At 44.8% G+C, this 23,749-nt stretch overlaps 1 protein-coding gene across 2 annotated transcripts; it reads left to right on the plus strand.

Annotated features, from left to right (window-relative positions):
- The first annotated feature begins 1,177 nt into the window (after window positions 1-1,177).
- On the plus strand, window positions 1,178-23,192 carry LOC129853424 (nuclear receptor subfamily 5 group A member 2-like). Of its 2 annotated transcripts, none has more exons than XM_055919447.1 (7): window positions 1,178-1,363; window positions 3,385-3,509; window positions 3,612-3,753; window positions 4,628-5,286; window positions 8,861-8,980; window positions 20,912-21,059; window positions 22,271-23,192. In XM_055919447.1, exons 1-7 carry the CDS (start codon window positions 1,342-1,344, stop codon window positions 22,522-22,524), a joined length of 1,470 nt encoding a protein of 489 aa, XP_055775422.1. In that variant the 5' UTR covers window positions 1,178-1,341; the 3' UTR covers window positions 22,525-23,192. The 2 variants fall into 2 exon arrangements, with proteins under 2 accessions (XP_055775422.1, XP_055775423.1); XM_055919448.1 differs by lacking the exon at window positions 1,178-1,363 and adding an exon at window positions 2,717-2,851.
- The last annotated feature ends 557 nt before the right edge of the window (window positions 23,193-23,749 follow it).

Raw genomic sequence — 23,749 nt, forward strand, 5'->3', positions numbered from 1 at the left:
GATGGTTTTTGTGACTGCACTTAAAGAAACTTTTCCGGATTGATTGACCTTTATGTCGTAAAGTCATGATGGACTGTCGTTTCGCTTTGCTTATTTGAGCTTTTTTTATTTGAGCCATAATATAGACTTGGTCTTTTACCAAATAGGGATATTTTCTGTATGCGACCCCTACCTTGTCACAACACAACCGATTGGTTCAAACACATTAAGGAAAGAAATTCCACAAATGAACTTTTAACAAGGTACACCTGTTAATTGAAATGCATTCCAGGTGACTACCTCATGAAGCTGGTTGAGAGAATGCCAAGAGTGTGCAAAGCTGTCATCATGGCAAAGGGTGGCTACTTTGAAGAATCTCAAATATAAAATATATTTTAATTTGTTTAACACTTCTTTGGTTACTACATGTTTCCATATGTGTTATTTCATAGTTCCGATGTCTTCACTATTATTCTACAATGTAGAAAATAGTAAGAATAAAGAAAAACCATTGAATGAGTAGGTGTGTCCAAACGTTTGACTGGTACTGTATATCGAATACACATTTTATACAACTGAAGACTTCTCATCTCATAGCCACAGTATGCCAGTTTCCATTAATAATTACATTTGTTTATTGAACTAGCATACACAGTGCTTAAGGACAGACATATACTATGGATAGAGAGTCCTTGTGATAACAGAAGTTGAACTGACATTTTTCTCAGAGCTCATTCCAGCAGGGACCATGCAGGTACAACCTCTTAGGTACTTATACTGGAATAATCTCTCAGAAAAATGTCTGAAATGCCATGCATGAAATATATATGACATGTAAATCAAAAGTAAATGTTTTTTGATTGTTTTACATACATTTCTTCCAAATGCATTGTGTCTTACAATATGAGTACTGAAAGCATAACAGGCCTATCGGTGATGAATAATATAAATGTTTGAAATCTGCTATATTTTTAAAAATACATTTGGCATAACAGACCCACAGTATGCCAGTTACACGGTGTGTCTGTCTACTCATATGTGCATCTCAGTTATTATCTGCATGCTTGGATGGGAAAAAGGGCGCATCATCGTTTCCGTGGTCGTCACATGACGATGGCCAATAAGAACTTTAGTAACTTTTTTGCTATTTGATAAAGAAAGAAAAGCAAAGAGAACGCTGGAAATGACTGCAGTTATTTCGTGGAGATCACCATTATCCTAAATTATTTGTTTATTAGGCTACGAATTTGTTTTGCAGATTCGGATTGTATATGACATACAAAGTGGTCAAAGTTTTGCAGCATCTTCTTTAATAATAGGTTTTATTGTCGTCGACGTCTAGCCTGCCTCATAGGTAATACAATGTTGGGAGAAAAGGCACAAGGTAAGTGAACAAATCCGCTTGCGGAATGTGTAGAATTGTCTGAAGCTTCGGATATGCCTACATGAACTTTTAGTTATTTGCTATCTGTAAACCCACAGATACTGTAGGCTTATGCAATCTTTTATTTTGTAATATGCCTCTATTTTGTTGTTGCACGTTCATATAGAATAGCTTATTTAAAATAATTTAGTAAGCAGATAGATCAATATTTAAATAAAGATATTCAGTCTGCACTTAATATGTTTATGTCGAAGCCTTTAACCATATTGCAAGACAAATATTATATTAACCTGGCATATTCAGCAGTCTATTCAAGGAATAGCTATTCAATAGGATCCAAAGTATTTCTCCTTGCAAACTTTTTTGGGGGAGAATAAAGGAAATAATAAGACAAAAATACAGTTTTATTATGCATTTGAAATCAAAATGGTAAGAATGAAATGCTATCCATTGATGTCTGACCTTGAGGTATAGAGTAGCCTAGGCTAATAGATGTAGATATATTTTTTAAGCCGTTTGTATCTAAAGTAATTGCCAAAACAGCAAATATAGTCCAATGTGAATTAGTGAATCGAAATGAATTCTACAAAATAGCCTACAGAAAAACAAAACAATTAAGCCTCCTTATTGGATATTATCTTCCTATTTTGTCAAAAATAATTATAAAAGCTAGTTAGCCTAACACCCCTTGTCGAAATGTAGGCTATTGTTTAAACGGCCTTGGAATATAATTAACTCATGCATTGGGTCTGCGTTTCCTATTATAGATCGAGTCTATTGATTCATGAAAAATTATTATAAAAAGAGTAAGGACTGAAATGTGAAATAATACGCCAAAGGACCGTTGATGCGTAAGCTATAGGTCTACTAAGGTCTTTTTGTTTAAATTATTTCTGTTCACATTCATATGGTCTAAAGTCATAACTTAGTCCCAGAATTAAAACTAACTCTGGATCTTAATTACGAAAAAAAACGACTGATGATTATGATAATAATAATATCGATAACAACAAACAACATGAATAATAACAAAAATGTAATAACAATCGTTATGGCCTAATAACTATGCTATAATAGCAGTAATAATAATAATCACGACAATAACAATAATAATAATAATCCTAACAGTATTAATAATCATAATAATGGATAGGCTATTATCACTTTCGATCATCCTCCGTTCCTATTTGACACTGATTTGGTTAAAGGCATTCTCCTTAAAATGGTACATCTCCGTGTATTATGTTGCATGAAAGGGTGTCCTGTACCACACATAGGTTGTTTTCTCAAGATAGGTGATCGCATCCACCGCTCATTGGCCAACCTCCCAGTAGAAGGTGAGAGAGCCCTGAGTAAAGGACATGTGCTCGTGTCGAAGCGCGCGTGGACCGTGTTGTAGGTGTGGATTATAAAACGCGTTATTCTATCCTAGTCTGAGGCATTTCTTGATTAATAGGAATAACCACTTGGAAGAAGGGGGCGATAAAGGTAATCAACCATACACGTTATATTTGGTCGAATCCGTTTAAACATTTGCCTGTCTTATCATAAAAGGTTTTTAAAAAAGGTTTTACATTGGATTTGAATAAATCGTGAATATCAATGTTTTTATGTTTGCTTCCATGCATTATGGAATCGTCGGTCTTATTTTTGTGAAATAGAGTGAAACTATTGTCAATCAGCTCTCTGAAATACACTAATATCACCGGACCATCAATCTATCATATTCTTTGTGGAAATACATTTACTTTTGCATTTTTCGCAATTTATATATTAACCCACATTAAGATTATTATTAGCGAAACTATATATATTTAGGTTTTAAGCCTTTTGGAAGTTTGATTTAAAGCAGTTATTATTTCACAGCTGCACAGAATCCTACAATTTCGTCCTGCATTTTCAAATTTGTCAAGGGCCGTAAATGCAATTGATTAAGAAACTGTACATTATTTGAATTCATTTATTCGTTATATCCCTGCTTCATCCGTTTTTCTTGACCCTTGCTTTTATTTGCGACCCAGGCGTTCCATTGATGGTAGGCGTAATGGACTACACCTATGATGAAGATTTGGAAGAATTGTGTCCTGTTTGTGGAGATAAGGTCTCAGGATACCACTATGGACTCCTTACTTGTGAAAGTTGTAAGGTATTTTAATTTGGAATTATTTCTTTTTTCAATTTCCTTTTTTTCTTGTGTTTGTGGGTATTGTGGCTCGTCAACCTAATGTAGGATATATCTTTTCTCCAGGGCTTCTTCAAGAGGACAGTCCAAAACAAGAAGAGGTATACTTGTGCAGAAAACCAGGAGTGTAAAATAGACAAAACACAGCGGAAGAGATGTCCCTGCTGCCGATTCCAGAAATGCCTCGATGTTGGCATGAGATTAGAAGGTATGGTTCTCTTCATCTCACCCCTTCATTTGACATTATCATTGAGTGGATTTCAACCTTATTGTCCAGAAAAAAATAAGCCTTTAATGTTTTGGCATATTTTTTCATTTGAATATGATTGTATCTATATGCATTTGTTATAATTTGCTATATGCCCGAAATATGTCCAACATATGTAGGCCTCAAGGGATGCTATAGCCTAATGTCTTCGTATCAGTTGCTTCTGAATTGTTAAATATTTTCGCAAAGGTTGTAGTGGTAGGTTTGTTTTGAATTAGGGACAGACAATATACAGAGTAGAGAAGTTTAGCGTCCGTGGTTTTATGGGACGCAAAAACATGATGCGGCCAGAGCGCGGAGCACACCAGTGATTCCCACCCAGGCTGTGATGCGAAAATGAAGCACCTGTTTCCGCGGAGGAATGACACATTCTTGATTTGCTAATAAAACTCTGGGCTTCTCGCTGTGGTTTTAAACGGAGACTTAATATTTACATCAACGCGGTACCATTGTGTAACTGCAAATGCATTAGCATATGTTGTGTTTCGTAAAATGTCAAAAAGAGAATTGTGTAATAGAATGAAGTAGTATGATACCCTGTGGTTGTTTTACATTGCTTTCCCAAAAATTGGTTCAGGAAACTGCCAAACACATATTCCTGACTAAATTAGGCTATTTCCCGTGCACTTGTTATGGCTGTATTTGCAATGATAAATATTTAAATAATAAAATTAGAATAAATAATACTTTTTCATGAGGATCATTTTACCATGATATCCTTCCGGCTATAGTAGCATAGTAACAATTTCCATATAAAGACCCACTGTTGTTGACATAGTTCTGTTTCCCCACTCCTTGTCTCTTTCTGTGACAGCTGTGCGTGCAGACCGCATGCGTGGGGGCAGGAATAAGTTTGGGCCCATGTACAAGCGGGACAGAGCCATGAAGCAGCAGAAGAAGGCTTTGATACGTTCCACGGGCTTCAAGCTGGAGTCTGCTCCTCCACAGCTCTCCCCTGTACAGACTAACTATGGCTTCACTGGCACCCTGCACAGCCTCCCATCCCTCCCCAAAGGACTCATGCCCTCCATCCCAGCCTCCATCACCCCCACAGACTATGAGTCCAGCCTCTACGGACCCTCCTCCCTGGGGGTGGCCATGCAGCCCCATGGACCCCTGCCTACCCAGTACCAGTGCACAGCATTCCCCAGCAGGGCCATCAAGTCTGAGTACTCTGACCACCACACAAGCTCCCCAGAGTCTCTGGTGGGGTACCCCTTTCCGGATGTGTACCCCTCCGGAGGCTCCCCACAGCCTCCCACCCTCTCCCCACTGGTGCTAGAGCTGCTGCGCTGCGACCCAGACGAGATGCAGGTGCAGGGTAAGATCATGACCTTCCTGCAGCAGGAGCAGAGTGGCCGGGGCCGGCAGGACAGGCTCAGTACCTTCAGCCTAATGTGTCGCATGGCTGACCAGACTCTGTTCTCCATAGTGGAGTGGGCCAGGAGCTGCATCTTCTTCAAGGAGCTCAAGGTAAGCTTCCCAGACCCTGTCCACACATGAATGATAGGAGAGACATGCACATTTAGAAATTATTCTTAGAATAATGATCACAGTATCATATCTTATCATTGTAATGATCTTATTATTCCACTTCATTCATAAGTGATATCAAGAATATTGAAGATAAACATTTTTAGCTTTGATATCTTAATGTTTCTTGATCCTCTTTCTGAAACCCTGCACCCACACACACATTCCCACACACACATTATGGCAGTAAAGAACAAAGGCCTGTGTAAAAATGTTAGATTTACTATGACAGACAGTTATCATTGTTTCTGTCCCTCCTTGTTTCTGGTGGAGGCACTCAAATAGAGCAGCAGTTAAAGAGGGGACATCATAACCCAGTGTATCTCCCTCTGGGTAATGATTTGGGGTGCATCACTGTCCATGTCAGATAGGCCTTATACATTGAGTCTCTTTGTCAACTGAAGGGTGTAATTGAGTTGTGCCATACTGTACAGCATGAGTTATGGCTCCAGTCAAATGTTACTTCCGGCCCCAAGAGGAGAGTGAAATCAATACTGTTGTTTGACACTGTGGTGACTGACCAGAGGGGTAAACTACAAAGGAAGCTAGATCTACTCAGGGTTTTCTAAAGCTAGCCAGCTTCAGTTAGCTTCACATTCCACCTAAGGCTTCATCTGTATACTACTACGGTGGATATTGCTCATCTGCCACGTGGCTAGTTGAATGCCGAACTCTTCATGGAGACAATGCTGTAGCATTAATCCATGGGCGAGTCAGTGCCACATTTTAATTTGTGTAGAAATCAAAATGAAACACAATTTATGTAGCAAATTCAGCAGGCTATGGTGTGAAATAGGCTTTTAGAAGTGCAGTCTTTATTTTATTACTTATCATTAATACCGGCTTTGGTGTGCACAAGCAACATTTTTCCCACTCCCATCTATAAAATAATTGTATTAAGTCATAACTACAAAAGTTTTACAGTGCGTGATGTTTGAAATGCGCTCTGTCATTACTAAATGTGTAACGTGATAGGTATTTTAAAATTAACATTGTAAAACAAAAAATATGAAGGGGATGATGACGCAATCTTTGCGAAAGGGAGGGAATCAGATTTCATTGGTCCTCAACTCGCGGCTCAGCCACTTTATTCATGATAAATGGAGTAAGCTCTGAGGTAACCTGCGGGTTAGTTCGGAGGATTCGTTGCCATAGAAATTGACCTGGTTAAAAGGTTAGCCACTTTCGTGGTACCGGTTATCCCGAGATGAACTCGGGGTTGACCAACGTTACCTCCATAACTCCTCAAACCTGATTCGTAGTATAGGCCTCTGGGCATGTTACAGATAAGTGGCCTAAAGGAGACAATGCATGCTGGTGTTGATGAAGGCTGACCAGTGTGATATTGCTCAATGCTCACTGTGCTATTCATTTTATTGATGCTGGCATCAGAGAATGGCTTGCGACGGGAACTTACTAATAGATTGTTTGCTCTTTGCCATGTATTATTCCAAAAATATTTAGCACCTATCTGAATTGACGTGTATTTAGAAGCAACTTTTTGTCACATTATTGTTATTTGTTAGCCTTATCGGTGAGACAGTGAGTCCATTGTGTGGTGAGATAGGAACATAGTATCTATGTAAAGACTGTGTCATGGGGACACACACAGTGGTCCCATTCTTCACTTTACTTTACTCTTTTAACTGGGTTATTTTATAGTCGGTAGGACCTATATGCCTCTGAGGACCAATGTTCTGATGCAGTGATCAGTGGCCAGTAGTAGTTACAGCAGCATCATCAGTACTATGGAGTTAGACCTGACTGGGGAGGAGGATTCTGCCCCTGGAGAAACAACAGTCTGAAAAATAGCATAAATGACAGTGATGGGGTTTTGTTTTAAATACAATATGAGAAAATGGCCAGCATATTTGATTTGATGTAATCGTGTTTAATCTAACCTAGCTATGGGATTATGATTATGCAAAATTGGAGAGCCACTTTAGTGTTGCCTCCATCATGTTGATCGTGCAAAGCCAACAGTAACATTTGAACTGCATGGATTTCAGTCATGTTACGTACCTCTGATGTATCCTGGCTAAATTGCAACCAATTGTGAGGTTGTAGATGTGAACAGTGCGAGGCGAGCACAAAGCGGTGGATGTTTGCCAGGAGAGAGAGAGAGCCTACTGCAGAAAGAGCTATCTCTCTGAGTAATTACATTCCATCCAGACGATAACAGGGGAATGTCAGCTCTCTCTCCACAGCCCAGTATTTTGTCTCTCATTGTTCATATCTGCAAAGGGAAAATTGAGCTATCATCTGCTAAATTTACCTTGGGCATTGCCAGTATGTTTGTGTCAGAAGCTGCCCGTTACTTGAGTTTTTACATGCAGTATCTGACATTGACATACCTGTAGCATATGATCAAATATCATTACGTGCATGCAGGGTTGGTGCATTGTAGCAGCCCTTTACTAAATGTTGATGAAAAGAAAGATATATATTTATTGTTCGATGGTTTTAGACTTGTCCGTCTGATCTCCAAAACATCTGTATTGGTCTCAAAGCCAAATTCTGACAGTTATGGAATGGCACTGAGTGAGGCAGGTTTATGCTTCTCTGTTTCTGCCAGCCAGGGGGGACAAGACTGAATGTCCCTTGACTGAACGTTCACTGTGTGTATGTGAGTGTGTGTGTGTGTGTGTGTGTGTGTGTGTGTGTGTGTGTGTGTGTGTGTGTGTGTGTGTGTGTGTGTGTGTGTGTGTGTGTGTGTGTGTGTGTGTGTGTGTGTGTGTGTGTGTGTGTGTGTGTGTGAAATGTTGTGTCTGTGTGCTGAATCCTCCTTGAGAAGAGGTACTGTATGATGAATCAAGATGTTGTGTGTTGGTCCTGTAGCTCTGACTGGGAGCAAGATTGGACTCCTCCTCTGGACAGATATATAGTTCCATTGAAGGGGTACTAATTCTGTCATCCCCATACCAGATGAATGTGTGTCCTGGTGCTATTTGGGGGCTTCAGGAACACTCTGTGTCACCAGCTGCAGAATTACTGACAGTGTCGTCCTTCGGCACCCAGAGTAATATGTGCTAGCAGTGAGGAGCATCCAATCACCCCCCCCCCCCCCCCCCCCCCCCCCCCCCCCCTGTTGGGCGGGGGCAAGGGGGGTGACGGAGGACAGGGAGCGGTGAGGAGGTGGGAGAGGTCATCTCTGTGGCTCGTAAATACAACGTGATGATGCGCGAGACACTGACACCAGCCCCAGATGCTGGAAACATGGCACAAGGACCCTCATCTTCCTCTCTGGGTTTTATAGTCACCCCATGTATCTGTCCATGTAGCTATGTGTGTTTCAGGTGGGACCCCGCTATCCCATGTGGATGATAGCTTTTAAGGGGGTTGATGTTAGATTGATGCCTACTTGAGATTTTAATATCAGTGTTGGCTGTTTTATTTTATTTATTTGACATTGGGGTTGACATTAGATTGGTTCTCCACTATCCTATGCTTGGCCAGCTGTGTGGAATGAGTTTGAGCTTTGATGTGACCTGTTGTTTTCTGATTCTACTTTAAGGTAGGGGACCAGATGAAGCTTCTTCACAACTGCTGGTCTGAGCTGCTGGTCCTGGACCATGTCTTCAGACAAGTGCAACATGGGAAGGAGAGCAGCCTGCTGCTGGTTACTGGCCAGGAGGTAAGCAGCCTTGCAGTTCCAACATAAAATGAATACAATCATACATTCATGAATACCAGACATACATACACTCACTCACTCATACACGTGCACACGCACACACACACAGACACACACACACACACACACACACACACACACACACACACACACACACACACACACACACACACACACACACACACACACACACACACACACACACACACACACACACACACACATTCACCATGTAGTCGTTACAGATACACAACCTCCACGGATAGCAATAGGTTTTTTTCTTTGTTGTTGCAGTAATGTGAATTGTGTAGGTGTGCTATTCAGAGGGTGAATGTACAAGACAGAAGATTTAAGTGCCTTTGAACGGGATATGGTAGTAAGTGTCAGGCGCACCGGTTTGAGTATGTCAAGAACTGCAACGCTGCTGGGTTTTTCACACTCAATAGTTTTCCGTTTGTATCATTGATGGTCCAACCCCCAAAGGACATCCAGACAACTTGACACAACTGTGGGAAGCATTGGCGTTAACATGGGCCAGCATCCCTGTGGAACGCTTTCAACACCTTGTAGAGTTCATCTGAAGATGGCGCCGGAGGGGATGGCTGCCTTCTTATAGGCTTTTAACCAACCATGCTATTTTGTTTGTTTTTTCACTTTCTTCGTAACTTGTATTTTACACAATGTTGCTGCTATCGTCTATTATGACCGAAAAGAGCTTCTGGACATCAGAACTGTGATTACTCACCTCAGATTAACAAGTCGGATGGGAGGGATATACTTCAGACACCCGACCATGCTCAGATCCCCGTCGTTCGCCGGAGAAGGAAACAGAGATTTTGAGGAAAAAGATCAGGGTGCCTTGTGAGGATCAGGCGACGAGTGGCTAATCTGCCTTTGCCTTCCGTCCTGCTAGCTAACGTTCGATCGCTGGAAAATAAATGGGACAAACTGAAAGCACGTATATCCTACCAACAGAACATTAAAAACTGCAATATCTTATGTTTCACCAAGTCGTGGCTGAACGACAACATTAAGAACATACAGCTGGCGGGTTATACACTCTATCGGCAGGATAGAACAGCAGCCTCTGGTAAGACATGGGGCGGGGGCCTATGCATATATGTAAACAACAGCTGGTGCATGATATCTAAGGAAGTCTCAAGGTTTCGCTCGCCTGAGGTAGAGTGTCCCATGATAAGCTGTAGACCACACTATCTACCTTGAGACTTTTCATCTGTATTTTTTATAGCTGTCTACATACCACCACAGACCGATGCTGGCACTAAAACCGCACTCAATGAGCTGTATATGTAACGGGTGTCGTAATCCTCCTCCTCAAACGAGGAGAGGAGAGAAGGATCGAAAGACCAAAATGCAGCGGGTTGTGAATACATAATGAATTTTAATAAACAAGACGAAACTAAACACACGAAGAACACTTGATACTTCACAAAACAACAAAACGAAATAAACAGACCTGGACACGAACTTACATACAACGTGAAGAACGCACGAACAGGAACAGACTACAAATACCTAACGACAATGAAACAGTCCCGTATGGTGCGCACATACACTGACACGGAAGACAATCACCCACAAACAAACAGTGAGAACACCCTACCTTAATATGACTCTCAATTAGAGGAAAACGCAAAACACCTGCCTCTAATTAAGAGCCATACCAGGCAACCCAAAACCAACATAGAAACAGAAAACATAGACTGCCCACCCAAAACTCACGCCCTGACCATCACACACATACAAAACAACAGAAAACAGGTCAGGAACGTGACAGAACCCCCCCCTCAAGGTGTGAACGCCGGGTGCACCAGCACAAAGTCCAGGGGAGGGTCTGGGTGGGCATCTGACCACGGTGGTGGCTCAGGCTCCGGACGCTGTCCCCACACCACCATAGTCACTCCCCGCTTCTGTATCCCCCTCCCAATGACCACCCTCCAACTAAAACCACCTAAATGAAGGGGCAGCACCGGGATAAGGGGCAGCACCGGGATAAGGGGCAGCACCGGGATAAGGGGCAGCACCGGGATAAGGGGCGGCAGGTCCTGGCTGAGGGACTCTGGCAGATCCTGGCTGAGGGACTCTGGCAGATCCGGGCTGAGGGACTCTGGCAGGTCCGGGCTGAGGGACTCTGGCAGGTCCGGGCTGAGGGACTCTGGCAGGTCCGGGCTGAGGGGCTCTGGCAGGTCCGGGCTGAGGGACTCTGGCAGGTCCGGGCTGAGGGACTCTGGCAGGTCCGGGCTGAGGTACTCTGGCAGGTCCGGGCTGAGGGACTCTGGCAGGTCCGGACTGGGTGGCAGCTCCGGACTGAGTGGCAGCTCATGACTGTAGGGCAGCTCATGACTGTAGGGCAGCTCATGACTGTAGGGCAGCTCATGACTGTAGGGCAGCTCATGACTGTAAGGCAGCTCATGACTGTAAGGCAGCTCATGACTGTAGGGCAGCTCATGACTGTAGGGCAGCTCATGACTGTAGGGCAGCTCATGACTGTAGGGCAGCTCATGACTGTAAGGCAGCTCATGACTGTAAGGCAGCTCATGACTGTAGGGCAGCTCATGACTGAAGGACAGCTCATGACTGAAGGGCAGCTCATGACTGGAGGGCAGCTCATGACTGGAGGGCAGCTCCTGACTGACGGACGGCTCTAGCGGCTCCTGACTGACGGACGGCTCTAATGGCTCGTGGCAGACGGACGGCTCAGAAGGCGCTGTGCAGACGGATGGCTCAGACGGCGCTGGGCAGACAGATGGCTCAGACGGCGCTGGGAAGACAGATGGCTCAGACGGCGCTGGGCAGACAGATGGCTCAGACGGCGCTGGGCAGACAGATGGCTCAGACGGCGCTGGGCAGACAGATGGCTCAGACGGCGCTGGGCAGACAGATGGCTCAGACGGCGCTGGGCAGACAGATGGCTCAGACGGAGCTGGGCAGACAGGCAGTGCAGAAGGCGTTGGGCAGACGGCCGACTCTGCCCTGCTGAGGCGCACAGTAGGCCTGGTGCGTGGTGCCGGAACTGGAGGTACCGGGATGACGGCACGCACTTCAAGGCTAGTGCGGGGAGCAGGGACAGGGCACACTGACTTCTCGAAGCGCACTATAGGCCTGGTGCGTGGTACCGGAACTGGTGGTACTGGGCTGAAGGCACGCACCTCAGGGCGAGTGCGGGGAGAAGGAACAGTGCGTACAGGGCTCTGGAGACGCACAGATGGCTTAGTGCGTGGTGCCGGAACTGGAGGCACTGGGCTGGAGACACGCACCATTGGGAGAGTGCGTGGAGGAGGAACAGGGCTCTTAAAACGCACTGGAAGCCTGGTGCGTGGTGTAGGCACTGGTGGTACTGGGCTGGGGCGAGGAGGTAGCGCCGGAAATACCGGACCGTGTAGGCGTACTGGCTCCCTTGAGCACTGAGCCTGCCCAACCTTACCTGGTTGCATGCTCCCCGTAGCCCGTCCAGTGCGGGGAGGTGGAATAACCCGCACTGGGCTGTGTTGGCGAACCGGGGACACCATGCGTAAGGCTGGTGCCATGTAAGCCGGCCCAAGGAGACATACTGGTGGCCAGATATGTAGGGCCGGCCTCATGACATTTGGCTCAATGCCCAATCTAGCCCTACCAGTGCGGGGAGGTGGAATAACCCGCACTGGGCTATGCACCCGTACAGGAGACACCGTGCGCTCTACTGCGTAACATGGTGTCTGCCCGTACTCCCGCTCTCCACGGTTAGCCTTGGAAGTGGGCGCATGTCTCCTACCTGCCCTCGGCCCACTACCTCTTAAACCCCCCCCCAAGAAATTTTTGGGTAGTACTTGCGGGCTTCCAGCCTTGCTTCCGTGCTGCCTCCTCATAACGTCGCCTCTCCGCTTTCGCTGCCTCCAGCTCCGCTTTGGGGCGGCGACACTCCACTGGCTCTGCCCAGGGTCCTTTACCGTCCAGGATCTCTTCCCATGTCCAATCCTCCTTTTCCCACTGCTGCTGTCGTTGCTGTCCGTTAACCCGCTGCTTGATCTGGGTTTGATGGGTGATTCTGTAACGGGTGTCGTAATCCTCCTCCTCAAACGAGGAGAGGAGAGAAGGATCGAAAGACCAAAATGCAGCGGGTTGTGAATACATAATGAATTTTAATAAACAAGACGAAACTAAACACACGAAGAACACTTGATACTTCACAAAACAACAAAACGAAGTAAACAGACCTGGAAACGAACTTACATACAACGTGAAGAACGCACGAACAGGAACAGACTACAAATACCTAACGACAATGAAACAGTCCCGTATGGTGCGCACATACACTGACACGGAAGACAATCACCCACAAACAAACAGTGAGAACACCCTACCTTAATATGACTCTCAATTAGAGGAAAACGCAAAACACCTGCCTCTAATTAAGAGCCATACCAGGCAACCCAAAACCAACATAGAAACAGAAAACATAGACTGCCCACCCAAAACTCACGCCCTGACCATCACACACATACAAAACAACAGAAAACAGGTCAGGAACGTGACAGTATACCGCCATAAGAAAACAGGAAACGCTCACCCAGAGGTGCCGCTCCTAGTGGCCAGGAACTTTAATGCAGGGAAACTTAAATCAGTTTTACCTAACTTCTATCAGCATGTTAAATGTGCAACCAGAGGGGAAACAATTCTAGACCACCTTTACTCCACACACAGAGATGCGAACAAAGCTCTCCCTCGCCCTCCATTTGGCAAATCTGACTATAATTCTATCCTCCTGATTCCTTCTAACAAGCAAAAATTAAAGCAGGAAGCACCAGTGACTCACTCTATAAAAAAGTGGTCAGATGAAGCAGATGCTAAGCTACAGGACTGTTTTGCTAGCACAGACTGGGTATGTTCCGGGATTTTTCTGATGGCATTGAGGAGTACAGCACGTCAGTCACTGGTTTTATCAATAAGTACATTGAGGACGTCGTCCCCACAGTGACTGTACATACATACCCCAACCAGAAGCAATGGATTACAGGCAACATTCGCACTGAGCTAAAGGGTAGAGCTGCCACTATCAAGGAGCGGGACTCTAAGAAATCCCGCTATGCCCTCCGACGAACCATCAAACAAATCTTATCTTAGATCGAATCGTGCTACACCGGCTCCGACGCTCGTCTGATGTGTCAGGGCTTGCAAGCAAGTACAGACTACAAAGGGAAACACAGCCGAGAGCTGCCAAGTGACACAAGCCTACCAGATGAGCTAAATATCTTCTATGCTCACTTCGAGGCAAGTAACACTGAAACATGCATGAGAGAATTAGCTGTTCCGGATGACTGTGTGACCATGCTCTTTGCAGCCGATGTGAGTAAGACCTTTAAACAGGTCAATATTCACAAGGCCACAGGACCAGACGGAATACCAGGACGTGTACTCCGAGCATGCGCAGACCAACTGGCAAGTAACTTCATTGACATTTTCAGTCTCTCCCTGTCTGAGTCTGCAATACCAACATGTTTCAAGCCAACCACCATAGTCCCTGTGCCCAAGAACACTAAGGTAACCTGCTTAAATGACTACCAACCTGTAGCACTCACATCTGTAGCCATGAAATGCTTTGAAAGGCTGGTCATGGCTCACGTCAACACCATTATCCCAGAAACCCTAGACCCACTCCAATTTGCATACCGAACCAACAGATCCACAGATGATGCAATCTCTATTGCACTCCACACTGCCCTTTCACACCTGGACTGAACACCTATGTGAGAATGATATTCATTGACTACAGCTCAGCGTTCAACACCATAGTGCCCTCAAAGCTCATCACTAAGCTAAGGACACAGGGAATAAACACCTCCCTCTGCAACTGGATCCTGGACTTCCTGACGGGCAGCCCCCAGGTTGTAGGGGTAGGAAACATCACATCCACCACACTGATCCTCAACACGGGGGCCCCTCAGTGGTGCGTGCTCAGTCCCCTCCTCTACTCCCTGTTCACTCATGACTGCATGGCCAGGCATGACTCCAACACCATCATTAAGTTTGCTGATGACACAACAGTGATAGGCCTGATCACCAACAACGATGAGACAGCCTATAGGGAGGAGTTCAGAGACCTGACCGTGTGGTGCAAGGACAACAACATCTCCCTCAACGTGATCAAGACAAAGGAGATGATTTTGGACCACAGGAAAAGGAGGACCGAGCACGTACCCATTCTCATTGACGGGGCTGTAGTGGAGCAGGTTGAGAGCTTCAAGTTCCTTGGCGTCCACATCACCAACAAACTAACATGGTCCAAGCACACCAAGACAGTCATGAAGAGGGCACGACAAAACCTATTCCCTCTCGGGAGACTGAAAAGATTTGGCATGGGTCCTCAGATCCTCAAAAGGTTTTACAGCTGCACCATCGAGAGCATCCTGACAGGTTGCATCACTGCCTTGTATGGCAACTGCTCAGCCTCCGACCGCAAGGTACTACAGAGGGTAGTGTGTACGGCCCAGTACATCACCGGGGCCAAGCTTCCTGCCATCCAGGACCTCTATACTAGGCGGTGTCAGAGGAAGGCCCTAAAAATTGTCAAAGACTCCAACCACCCTAGTCATAGACTGTTCTCTCTGCTACGGCACAGCAAGCGGTACCGAAGCACCAAGTCTAGGTCCTAGAGGCTTCTAAACAGCTTCTACCCCCAAGCCATTAGACTCCTGAACAGCTAATCAAATGGCTACCCAGACTATTTGCATTGCTCCCACCCCATCTTCTATGCTGCTACTCTGTTATTATCTATGCATAGTCACTTTAATAACTCTACCTACATATACATATTACCTCAATTACAGTGACCCTACACGTTGACTCTGTACCGGTACCCCCTGTATTTAGCCCCACTATTGTTATTTACTGCTGCACTTTAATTATTTGTTATTCTTATCTTACTTTTTTTGTTGGTATTTTCTAAGCATTTCACTGTAAGGTCGGATGTGACAAATACAATTTTATTTTATTTTATTTGATGCCTCGACGAATTGAGAGTGTTCTGAGGGCAAAAGGGGGTGCAACTCAATATTAGGAAGGTGTTCCTAATGTTTGCATGGTCAGTGTATACCCACAAATAGATATGTACAGTGCCTTCAGAAAGTTTTCACACCCCTTGACTTTTTCCACATTCTGATGTGGTACAGCCTGAATTTATGATGGATTGAGATTTTGTGCCACTGATTTACACACAATACCCTACAATGTCAAAGTGGATTTTTTTGTTGTTGTTAAAAATTTTACAAATTGATAAGACATTTAAAGCTGAAATGTCTTGAGTCAATAAGTATTCAACACCTTTGTTATGGCAAGCCTAAATACGTTCAGGAATAAACATGTGCATAACAAGTCACATAATAAGTTGCATGGACTAAATCTATGTGCAATAATAGTGGTTAACATGATTTTTTAATCATTACCCCATCTCTGTACCCCACACATACAATTATCTGTAAGGTCCCTAATCCAAGTAGTGGATTTCAAGCACATGTTCAACTACAAAGACTAGGTAGGTTTTCCAATATTGTAACGTTCGTTCTCCTCCTCATCTGAGGAGGAGCATGGATCGGACCAATATGCAGCGTAGTTTGAAGACATAATGATTTATTTAAAGAAAGACGAACACGAAGCACACTTGATAAATTACAAAATAACAAACGACGTAAACAGACCAGAACATGAGAACTTACAGACAACGAAGAACGCACGAACAGGAACAAACTAACAAACGAAACACTGACACAGGAACAATCACCCACAAACAAAGTGTGAACAGCCTACCTAAATATGGTTCTCAATCAGAGGAAACGTAAAACACCTGCCCCTGATTGAGAACCATATCAGGCTAATTGAAAAGAACCCAACATAGAAACATATAACATAGAATGCCCACCCAGCTCACGTCCTGACCATACTAAACAAAGACAAAATAAAGGAAATAAGGTCAGGAACGTGACAAATGTCTTGCAAAGAATGGCACCTATTGGTAGATTGATACAAATAAAAAAGCAGACACTGAATGTCACTTTGAGCATGGTGAAGTTATCAATTATACTTTGGATGGTGTATCAATACACCCAGTCACTACAGAGATACAGGCGTCTTTCCTTACTCAGTTGCCGGAAAGGAAGGAAAATGCTCAGGGATTTCACAATGAGGTGACTTTAAAACAGTTACAGACTTTAATGGCTGTGATAGGAGCAAACTGAGGAAAGATCAACAACAGTGCAGTTACTAAACAATGCTAACCTAAATGACAGAGTTAAAAGAAGGAAGTCGGAATGCAAATATGGAATGCAAATATTCAAAAACCTGTTTGCAATTTTTGGGGGACAAATCCAACACAACACCATTCATATTTATTTATTTTTATTATTTTTTTTACCCCCTTTTCTCCCCAATGTTCATGGTATCCAATTGCTAGTAATTACTATCTTGTCTCATCGCTACAACTCCCGTACGGGATCGGGAGAGACGAAGGTCGAAAGCCATACGTCCTCCGAAACACAACCCAACCGCACTGCTTCTTAACACAGCGCGCCTCCAACCCGGAAGCCAGCCGCACCAATGTGTTGGAGGAAACAGCGTGCACCTGGCTCCTTTGGTTAGCGCGCACTGTGCCCGGCCCACCACAGGAGTCACTGGTGCGCAATGAGACAAGGATATCCCTACCGGCCAAACCCTCCCTAACGACGCTAGGCCAATTGTGCATCGCCCCACGGATCTCCCAGTTGCAGCCGGCTGCGACAGAGCCTGGGCGTGAACCCAGAGTCTCTGGGGCGCAGCTAGCGCTGCGATGCAGTGCCCTAGACCACTGCGCCACCCGGGAGGCCTCCACCATTGATATTTTCAAGCATGGTGGTGGCTGCATCATGGTTTGGATCAGTTCGTCATCAGCAAGGACTAGGGAGTTTTTTCACAGACAAAATCCTAGGAAAACCTGGTTCAGTCTGCTTTCCAACAGACACCGAGAGACAAATTCACCTTTCAGCAGGACAATAGCCTCAAACTCAAGGCCAAATATGCATCAGATTTGCTTATCAAGATGACCATGAATGTTCTGGAGTGGCATAGTTACAGTTTTGATTTAAATCAGCTTGAAAATCTATGGCAAGGCTTGAAAATGGATGTCTAGCAATGATCAACAACCAACACTGACGGAGCTTGAAGAGTTTAAAAAAGAATAATGGGCAGATATTGTAAAGTCCAGGTGTGCAAAGCTCTTTTTTGTAGATCGTTGAGAAAAAAAGACAATGAAATCCATTTTATTCCCAATTTGTAACACAACAAAAAGTGAAAAAATTCAAGGAGTGAGAACACTTTCTGCTACCTGCTCTTGTTCTTGTGTTTGGAAGATGCAGAACAGAAAAGGAAAAAACAACCATCAGCTTGTAACTGACTCCTGGGTTTAGGGCGGAGAGGGGAACGCTGGCCGCATCAGCTTGTAACTGACTCCTGGGTTTAGGGAGGAGAGGGGAACGCTGGCCGCATCAGCTTGTAACTGACTCCTGGGTTTAGGGAGGAGAGGGGAACGCTGGCCGCATCAGCTTGTAACTGACTCCTGGGTTTAGGGAGGAGAGGGGAACGCTGGCATCAGCTTGTAACTGACTCCTGGGTTTAGGGAGGAGAGGGGAACGCTGGCCGCATCAGCTTGTAACTGACTCCTGGGTTTAGGGAGGAGAGGGGAACGCTGGCCGCATCAGCTTGTAACTGACTCCTGGGTTTAGGGAGGAGAGGGGAACGCTGGCCGCATCAGCTTGTAACTGACTCCTGGGTTTAGGGAGGAGAGGGGAACGCTGGCCGCATCAGCTTGTAACTGACTCCTGGGTTTAGGGAGGAGAGGGGAACGCTGGCCGCATCAGCTTGTAACTGACTCCTGGGTTTAGGGAGGAGAGGGGAACGCTGGCCGCATCAGCTTGTAACTGACTCCTGGGTTTAGGGAGGAGAGGGGAACGCTGGCCGCATCAGCTTGTAACTGACTCCTGGGTTTAGGGCGGAGAGGGGAACGCTGGCCGCATCAGCTTGTAACTGACTCCTGGGTTTAGGGCGGAGAGGGGAACGCTGGCCGCATCAGCTTGTAACTGACTCCTGGGTTTAGGGAGGAGAGGGGAACGCTGGCCGCATCAGCTTGTAACTGACTCCTGGGTTTAGGGAGGAGAGGGGAACGCTGGCCGCATCAGCTTGTAACTGACTCCTGGGTTTAGGGAGGAGAGGGGAACGCTGGCCGCATCAGCTTGTAACTGACTCCTGGGTTTAGGGAGGAGAGGGGAACGCTGGCCGCATCAGCTTTTAACTGACTCCTGGGTTTAGGGAGGAGAGGGGAACGCTGGCCGCATCAGCTTGTAACTGACTCCTGGGTTTAGGGCGGAGAGGGGAACGCTGGCCGCATCAGCTTGTAACTGACTCCTGGGTTTAGGGAGGAGAGGGAAACGCTGGCCGCATCAGCTTGTAACTGACTCCTGGGTTTAGGGAGGAGAGGGGAACGCTGGCCGCATCAGCTTGTAACTGACTCCTGGGTTTAGGGAGGAGAGGGGAACGCTGGCCGCATCAGCTTGTAACTGACTCCTGGGTTTAGGGAGGAGAGGGGAACGCTGGCCGCATCAGCTTGTAACTGACTCCTGGGTTTAGGGAGGAGAGGGGAACGCTGGCCGCATCAGCTTGTAACTGACTCCTGGGTTTAGGGAGGAGAGGGGAACGCTGGCCGCATCAGCTTGTAACTGACTCCTGGGTTTAGGGAGGAGAGGGGAACGCTGGCCGCATCAGCTTGTAACTGACTCCTGGGTTTAGGGAGGAGAGGGGAACGCTGGCCGCATCAGCTTGTAACTGACTCCTGGGTTTAGGGCGGAGAGGGGAACGCTGGCCGCATCAGCTTGTAACTGACTCCTGGGTTTAGGGAGGAGAGGGGAACGCTGGCCGCATCAGCTTGTAACTGACTCCTGGGTTTAGGGAGGAGAGGGGAACGCTGGCCGCATCAGCTTGTAACTGACTCCTGGGTTTAGGGAGGAGAGGGGAACGCTGGCCGCTGGTATTTATTTGCCTCGTGTTTAAATCAAGTTATTTTTTTCTCATAAAGACTGCAATGGAAAACTGGCCATTTTTATCTACATACTGTACTAGGTTTGTGAGAACAGAAGGAAGAGGGGCTTAAAAGTTACACTGTATCATTCTAGAAGCTACTGTGGGAATTTGAGGATTTAACGTCCAATATGTTACATAAAATGCCAATCGCATTAATTTAGAAGGTGGTGAGAAGTTACTGCGGACTCAATGTATGGCATCTATGAACCTGTACTGAAGATGTACTGTACTGTAATTCAAGTTGCAACACCACCACTTTTCAACCTAATTTTCATTATCTCCAGCACAATAACAGTGTCTACATATGTGAAAACAGCACATTTCTACGTTTTGTAGAAAAAAATATGAATTTAAAAGGTTCTACCCCATGACATCAAAAACAGTGATTTTCGAACACTATGAGAGTCGCGGTGACGTGGGGAGTAAGAAAATACCCTCCCTCTGTTTTGAAAATCACAGTTTTTCTTACTTTTAATCCTACCCTTTGATATACATTTCCATTTTAGTCATTTAGAAGAGTTTCTTATCCAGACCAATTAGGGTACCTTGCTCAAGGGCACATAGACAGATTTAGTTGGCTCAGGGTTTTGAACCAGCAACTTTTTGGTTATTGGCCCGACACTCTTAACCACTAGGCTACCTGTCACAGAGAAACATTTTTGGGACCTTTCTTACCTTTTTAACCATAGATCGTAGAAATGCGGTGTTTTTACATATGCAGACACTGGTTCGGTGCTGGAGAAAATGTATATGAGGTTGAAAAGTGCTGGAATTGCCCTTTAAAACCTGTATATACAATAATAGTTAATGTTGTCCTTTTGTGTTGTGTTGCAGATGGATCTGTCATCCATGGGGTCACAGGCGGGGTTGAGTCTGTCAGGCCTGGTCCAGAGAGGACAGGAGCTAGCTGGGAGGCTACTAGCCCTGCAGGTGGACAGGAGAGAGGTTGCCTGCCTCAAGTTCCTCCTCCTCTTCAATCCCAGTGAGTAGACCACATGGAAATACGCTGTATGCTGTACCACATTAGATGGTGATTATTAGTCTTATAATATGTATATAATTTAACACACTTTTATCCAAAGAGACTTACAGTCATGCGTGCATACATACAGCTCATGTATAGCTCATTACAGCTAGCTCAAGAATGGAATAATCATCTTTGAAAATTACTATGGTCTTTCAAAGATTTGAATTTGATTAGGTTTGAGGTACTTACTTCATACTTGTTTTTATCGTAGCTGTGGTTTGTATAACCCAGTGACGTGTAGTACTTAAGCATGAGCAAATAACTTTTTCAAACTTTTTGTTGGAAATAGGTTTAATGTTGACAAGTCTCGCTGTCCAATTTCTTTTGAAAGGCAGAAGTGGCATTTTAAATGGAAGAGTCACAGCCATTAATATATGTTTTTTTTATCCAGAAGGTTCCAACTGTTATCTGAACCAGTCCTTTATTTTCAGCTATGCTCACATAATTCAATATAGGGCCTTGTCAAAAGGCAACATTAACAAAGAAGACAACCTCACCCATTATTCTTTAATAGCATTCAATGGAACCTTAATGGATGGGTCTATCATTCAATAATCTGACTGACATTCATGCTGTGGCTTCTGCATATGGAGTGTGTATAGACGACAGTTGCCCAGATTCCCTTAAGCGACTGCTATTTAGCGCCAGCGAGCTGGGAATAAAAGGCTTTAGAATAATGAGAGCACTCGTCACATGCAGAAAATATTTCCCATCTCCGCTGTCTGTTTCATTCTCTTGCTCTCTCTCCCTCATCTTTCAATCAATGAGTCCGGTTTATCAGGGCAATTTAGTTGCCCTTAAGTGGTTTGAAAAGATTATTCAAAATATTTAATTACTGTGTGAATGGCTCTTCTGACTCAGCTGATGCTGAATAGAAGTCCATTATAGGGTCTAGTTATTGTCACATATACACACACACACACACACACAACCAACCCACGCTGTACAGATCCAATGTACCAGAAAGGGAATATTAGTAATAAACTGATGCAATTTCAATGCTAAAGTTTAGGCCTACACTTGATATCAACAAGTTACGGATGCTGAGCCTTAACACAGGGATTTGAGGAACAGTTTCAAATAAATATATCAATATTCTCCCATTTATGTGACATCTGCAGAGTCATTCAATTCCCTCTAAATCTCTTTCCTATGTCCCTGTCCAGATGTGAAGCTGTTGGAGAACCAGGTGTTTGTGGAGAGTGTTCAGGAGCAGGTGAATGGGGCTCTGCTGGAGTACACTGTGTGCACATACCCCCTGTACCTGGACAAGTTCAGCCAGCTGGTGCTGCGTCTGCCAGAGCTGCGAGCCCTCAGCACCCAGGCAGAGGACTACCTGTGCTACAAACACCTGAGTGGGGAGGTGCCCTGCAACAACCTACTCATTGAGATGCTGCATGCCAAGAAGGCCTGTATATGAGCACCATGCTACCATCACTATACACCAGCAGACTGTCTGTGGGACCGATGGTGTGGAAGCAAAGAGGGGATTTATGATTACAGCTAGGAGAAGATGAGTTGTGTGTTTGTGTGCGTGCGTGCGTGCGTGCGTCCGTGTATGCGTGAGTATCCCCTCTGTCCAAGGTGTGTGTAAACAGAATATGGACTCATTGTTTTGGCAGTCCTTTAAATGTACATAGTTATAAAATGTACAAAGAAAGCTATGCTATGATACTGTATGTAGTAAATGTAACATTTTGTTGAATTCAGCAGAGTGAGGTCTTATATCAGCGTTATATCAGATTTATATGATTACAGCTAGGAGGCACCTCCCCACTCAGGTGTAACACCTGTCATATAACACCTGTCATTAAGACATGTCTTAGCCTTTCAAATATAGTGGAAGCACTACATTTATTTGAGCACTTGTTCCTTTGTAAATTGTCACCAACTTTACCAAAAAATGTGGAATGTGAAAAATATGTTATGTTCAATATAGTTTTTTTCTATTAGATATTGATATTCTAAGATATGAACTACACATATGTTTCAAGAATTAAATCTGCATATTCCTGTTACGTTTAATGACTGTCTGTTACTCCAATGAGAGATCGACTTAAAGTGATAGAAAGAAAGTGATACAGAGGAGAGAGGGGGGGGGGGGGGGAGATGGCGTAAGAGAGAGGGAGGGAGAGAGCCCTGAATGTGGCGCTGATGTGTGGGAGAGAATGAAAGCCATCTTTGGCTGCAGTCGTCTCTTATTAACAGATTAATGGAGGACGGCCCCAGAAAGAGACACCCACGTGTGTGGACAGAAAAATGAACAACAAAGAAAGCAATCTCTTATTAAGTAGACGTGTTATAAGTGAATGTTCTTGGTAAGCTTTACGGTATAAGTCCTCTAGCTTCTTCTGTCCACCCGGACTACAGAGCCAGGTCAAGGATAGGGGGTCGTGCACTGTGGATGTGCTCCAGACATTTTGTACTCGCAGAATGAAGGAAAACATGCAATTGGCAATGTATGGAATGTTTGCTTTTCAAGCTAAATTTGAAAGAGATCTATGGAAACCCAGTTGGATTCAAGTGTAAAGAGAAAATAGACTTATCGTACTTGAGAAATGGCAGGAAAATTGTCAGATGAAGCACAAAACATTGAGTATCAGGACGGCAAGGAATGAAATCAACATCAACAATAACATGTAACA

Source organism: Salvelinus fontinalis, chromosome 4 (genome assembly GCF_029448725.1).
Source record: "Salvelinus fontinalis isolate EN_2023a chromosome 4, ASM2944872v1, whole genome shotgun sequence".
NCBI classification, from domain to species: domain Eukaryota; kingdom Metazoa; phylum Chordata; class Actinopteri; order Salmoniformes; family Salmonidae; genus Salvelinus; species Salvelinus fontinalis.

Coding starts and splice junctions, on each gene's coding strand:
- LOC129853424 (XM_055919447.1), top strand. CDS start 1,342: ATGTTGGGAGAAAAGGCACAAG. Junction 3,754..4,627: donor TGTTGGCATGAGATTAGAAG/GTATGGTTCTCT, acceptor TTTCTGTGACAG/CTGTGCGTGCAGACCGCATG. Junction 8,981..20,911: donor TGCTGGTTACTGGCCAGGAG/GTAAGCAGCCTT, acceptor GTTGTGTTGCAG/ATGGATCTGTCATCCATGGG.